The 4,260-nt window shown below is 33.3% G+C and overlaps 1 protein-coding gene across 1 annotated transcript in view; it reads left to right on the top strand.

Moving 5' to 3' along the window:
- Window positions 1-4,260, top strand: part of LOC106877154 (uncharacterized) — a 128,285-nt gene that overhangs the window by 70,900 nt on the left and 53,125 nt on the right. The window contains exon 5 of the mRNA XM_052971497.1: window positions 4,165-4,260. Within this exon, the coding sequence (XP_052827457.1) occupies window positions 4,165-4,260 (96 nt within the window). The remainder of the gene's footprint in view (window positions 1-4,164) is intronic.

Consider the following 4,260-nt stretch of genomic DNA (forward strand, 5'->3'; position numbering starts at 1 on the left):
ATTGCTTTAGTTATTATTGATTGCTGGCTGCTTCAAACTGGCTTCCATTTACTAATCAGTTGGGCCTCAAACAAGGTTCACAGTTCGAAATTCTTTACTTTTTTTTTTTTTAATGAATAATTAAATATTTTCATCATCGTTTCATCCTCTCAAATTCATTGAAAATTCTACACTGAATGAAGTTAACATCCACAATTTGGTTAAGACCATCACTAAATGAAAATAAAAATTGAAATGATTCTTTCTTCCAGTTTTTTTTTAATGCTAATAAATTAACTATGATTAAATTTTTTTTTTAATAAAAGACATCAATTTAAAAAAAAAAACTTGCTAATATTTACATTAACATAGTGATAACAGAAATACAAAATTATCTAGAAATGGAGAAAAAAATGTACTGCTAAATAATAATTAAATAACATTATCAGATATATCCATTAGCTGTGTCATATATTTTGTTAATAGATTTTTTTCTTTTTAGATATTTAATCATGAGTTAATTAGTTTTTTTATTCCAAGCTAGTTTTAGGCAGCTTTGTTTTAACAATTTAGTAGTTCTCTCTCTCTCATCATCAATGCTACTCTACCCAAGTAGGTATTCTTATTGTCTGTCTATTTTCTTCCCTTCTGCCTGTCTATTGCAGATTTGTTTTTTTCTTCTAACCATGAAATGTGCACACTTGGTGTCATTCTGTGAATTTCAGAATTTGACTAAATTAACTATAATTATCAAACAGCAGTCATAATTATTTATTCATTCAACAAAGTTATTGCTTCTGTGTATTATACACAACACTCTATAACACTGTTCCTGCAGTTACCATTTTATTCCTAATACCAGTTCTTTGTTTTGTGGTAAACAACCTGTGCTGTTGAAGTTTTTCCAGTTCTGCATGTAATGCTTGTTGTGTGCTTGTCTGCTTCGGAACAATCTCTAGATCCAAGATTGATTCTAGAACTACCACATAACAGAATAAAAAGATTGCTGCTGCTGCTGGATTGCATACAATTGTGTTAAGAGTGGGTGGCGGTTTTGTTGGCTTGGTGGTATCTAGATTGTGGAAGTCTTGCTTTCTGGCTTCTTAGATGAGGTTCTAGCCACACTTATTAAATATCATTATTATTATTATTATCATTATTATTATTATTATTATTATTATTATTATTATTATTATTATTAATAATAATTTTTTGAGCTTTTGTTTATATAATGAAAGTCAAAAAAAATTTTTAATTTAATATTATTAGTTTAATATAAATCAAATCATTTCTTTCCATTTCAAATCACAAGTGATATTTGACTGTTTATAAAGAGAAATTCACACACACACACACACACACACACACTTTATTGGTTAGATATTTGAAATAAGAATTTATCTAACAGATAAAATGACAGTGTTTAAATTGTGGGTGTGGGTATGTGATAAGCATTCACACACACACACACACTGAACATTATCTTTCATGACTTCTGTTTATTTTCCCTTTGCCCACAACCTTGGCTAGTTTTATGTTGTTAGTGGTTATCATGAAACTGCAATTGCTAAGTTGCATCCTCTCAACTTTACCTATAGCAACATTTCCAATTGCTGCTATGTTTGTAAGGTAGCTAAAATGACGGCATGTTCGTTGGGTAGTTGGCTACAACAAGGCCTTTTATGTCGCTAGAAATAGGCAGCGCACCAAGTCAGAACCACAGTATCAACATAATTGCAATTTAATAGCTTGGAAGAATGAAATTGGGAATGAAATCAATTTTAAACTCTAATACCGATAATTATGTGACTGCTTAGTTGACATTGTTGTCATGGCAACAACTGAAGGCTGTTTGGACTTCAAATTCTGCTTCAGCTACTAGAGTATCGAGAGTATTCGGTTAGCTTTGCATGTCTCTCAAAAATCTGTGAGACTTCCATGCTTTCTAATAATAAAACCATCATATTTAAAGAATTACTGTGTTGAATGTTGTGGAGGGTGAAAAACCTGTCTGCATAGTGTTGCAGTGAATTTTAGAAATATATTTTAATCAAATGTTTCTTTGATTTAGTTATGAATGCAGGATAATTACATAATTATACAAGTAAATTCTTATCTAGGTTTCATATGGATGCCAGCAATCCTCAGTGGACTCTATATGACAAGTTCCATACTCTTTACTACAGTATTTTTTTATTTTGGATATTAAGCAAAGAAAAAAATTACCCTTTATTAGTTGTCAAGTTAGAAATTTAGAACAATATAATAGGGAGCTATTATTTAACTCATTATCCCTTTAGCAGGTAAACCTGCCATATCTGGCCTTATTCTGCCTGTTTTATGTTCAAACTGGTCAGGTCCTACTTCTCACACCTAGCCTACAATGTTCAAAAAATAAACAATCATATCATTGAAATCTTGAAGATAAAGGATAATGCATGATAAATTTGATACAGTGTGAATACTAAAGGGTTTATCAAACGTATTTGTGAATAACGTGTCTTTATAGAATCTTCAGCATTAGTTTGGATTTTATTTTTTTTTAAAATCATGGCTGTGTGGTAAGAAGCTTGCTTCCCAACCACATGGTTCTGGGTTCAGTCCCACTGCTCCTTAGTATTAACCCAATAGAATTTAAACTAGCCAGATCTGGTCTCTCACACTTGCCTTACAATAAAAATAAACAACCACACCATCAAAATCTGAGAGCTATGAGATAATGCACGGTTAATTCAATACAATGTGAATAAATAAGCATTACATTTGACAGAGTAATCTCAAGGTTAATGTGAAACCATGCTTTTCGAGACTTAAAATCTGTGTTTAATTATCAGTTTAGACAATTCTCCCAATATACAGCTTTTATGTGTGTGTGTGTGTATTTATATTTAACAACAATACCGGTGCAGGAGTGGCTATTGTATATTTAAAATTGTAAATATTTAATCGATACAGCTACTTCACCCCTTTTATGTTTGTCTGTCCTTGTTCGTCCCCTCTTTGTAATGCCTTTATGGCAAATATTTATGAAATAAAGTAGCTTGCTTACCAACCACATGGTTCTAGGTTCAGTCCCACTGTGTATCACCTTGGGCAAGTATCCTCTACTATAGCCTCTGGTTGACCAAAGCCTTGCGAGTGGATTTGGTAGATGGAAACTGAAAGAAGCTCGTCATATATATATATGTATGTGTGTCTGTGTTTGTTCCCCCAACATCACTTGACAACCGATGTTGGTGTGTTTACGTCCCCGTAACTTAGCAGTTCATCAAAAGAGGCCGATAGAATAAGTACTAGGCTTACAAAGAATAAGTCCTGGGGTTGATTTACTCAACTAAAGGTGGTGCCCCAGCATGGCCACAGTCATAAAAATGACCGAAACAAGTAAAAGAATAAAATAATAATACCATTAAATCCATGCTGTGATACCATTCTGGTATTCAGCATTCAAGAAAATGACTGCAAGGAACCACCAAAAATACTCTTGAATTAATTAACGTACACTTGGAATTCTAGCATCAAACTTTATTGTATATATCTATTGAGATCCTTACAAAATGTAAATAGACTTTGTTGACTTGGTAAAATTCTACAAATCACTTTGACCCTTTTGATACCAGTCCAACAGAAACTACCAATCACTGTAAGCATATAAACTACAAAACCAGTAATATCCGTTATCAAGACTATGTCTTTATTATTCTGTTTGCTAGTATTTCCAGTCTATTATGGACCATTATTGCCTTCACCTTTCAGTCGTGTTTGTTTGTTCGTCCATGGACAAGATATCTCAAGAACCACTGGATGGATTCGGATGAAACTTTTGGGAATGTTTGGCCTCATGACTGGCATGAACTGATTAGATTTGGGGATTGATCTGGTACCGGACAAGGATTCTGGATCACTTTTTCTGGGTTTTTTTAACTCAATTTTTGAGAGCAATCGGGTTCATTTTTAGTATTCTCGTTTGCGAGAGGAGTTGGGTTTATTTCAGATATTCTCATTTTAAAGATCATCTCCGGCTAATCGTTGAGAGGACGCTGGTGTTGCCTTGGCAGAGGTTTGCGCTCTCTGAGTGCTCCTGTTTTAATTTTTATTTCAGTCTGTAATGGTGTTTACCTCACCAAATAAACAAATATTTTGCTAGTTTTATACAGGGTTTTCCCTCTTTTTCTATCTCTTCAGAACTCGGCTCTGATTCTGGAAGTGACACAGACCATGTTGCTGGTATGCTTTTTGGCCTCAAGAGTGATAGTGCAGACAGTGCTGAGAACTATGATT

The sequence above is a fragment of the Octopus bimaculoides genome, chromosome 11 (genome assembly GCF_001194135.2).
Source record: "Octopus bimaculoides isolate UCB-OBI-ISO-001 chromosome 11, ASM119413v2, whole genome shotgun sequence".
NCBI classification, from domain to species: domain Eukaryota; kingdom Metazoa; phylum Mollusca; class Cephalopoda; order Octopoda; family Octopodidae; genus Octopus; species Octopus bimaculoides.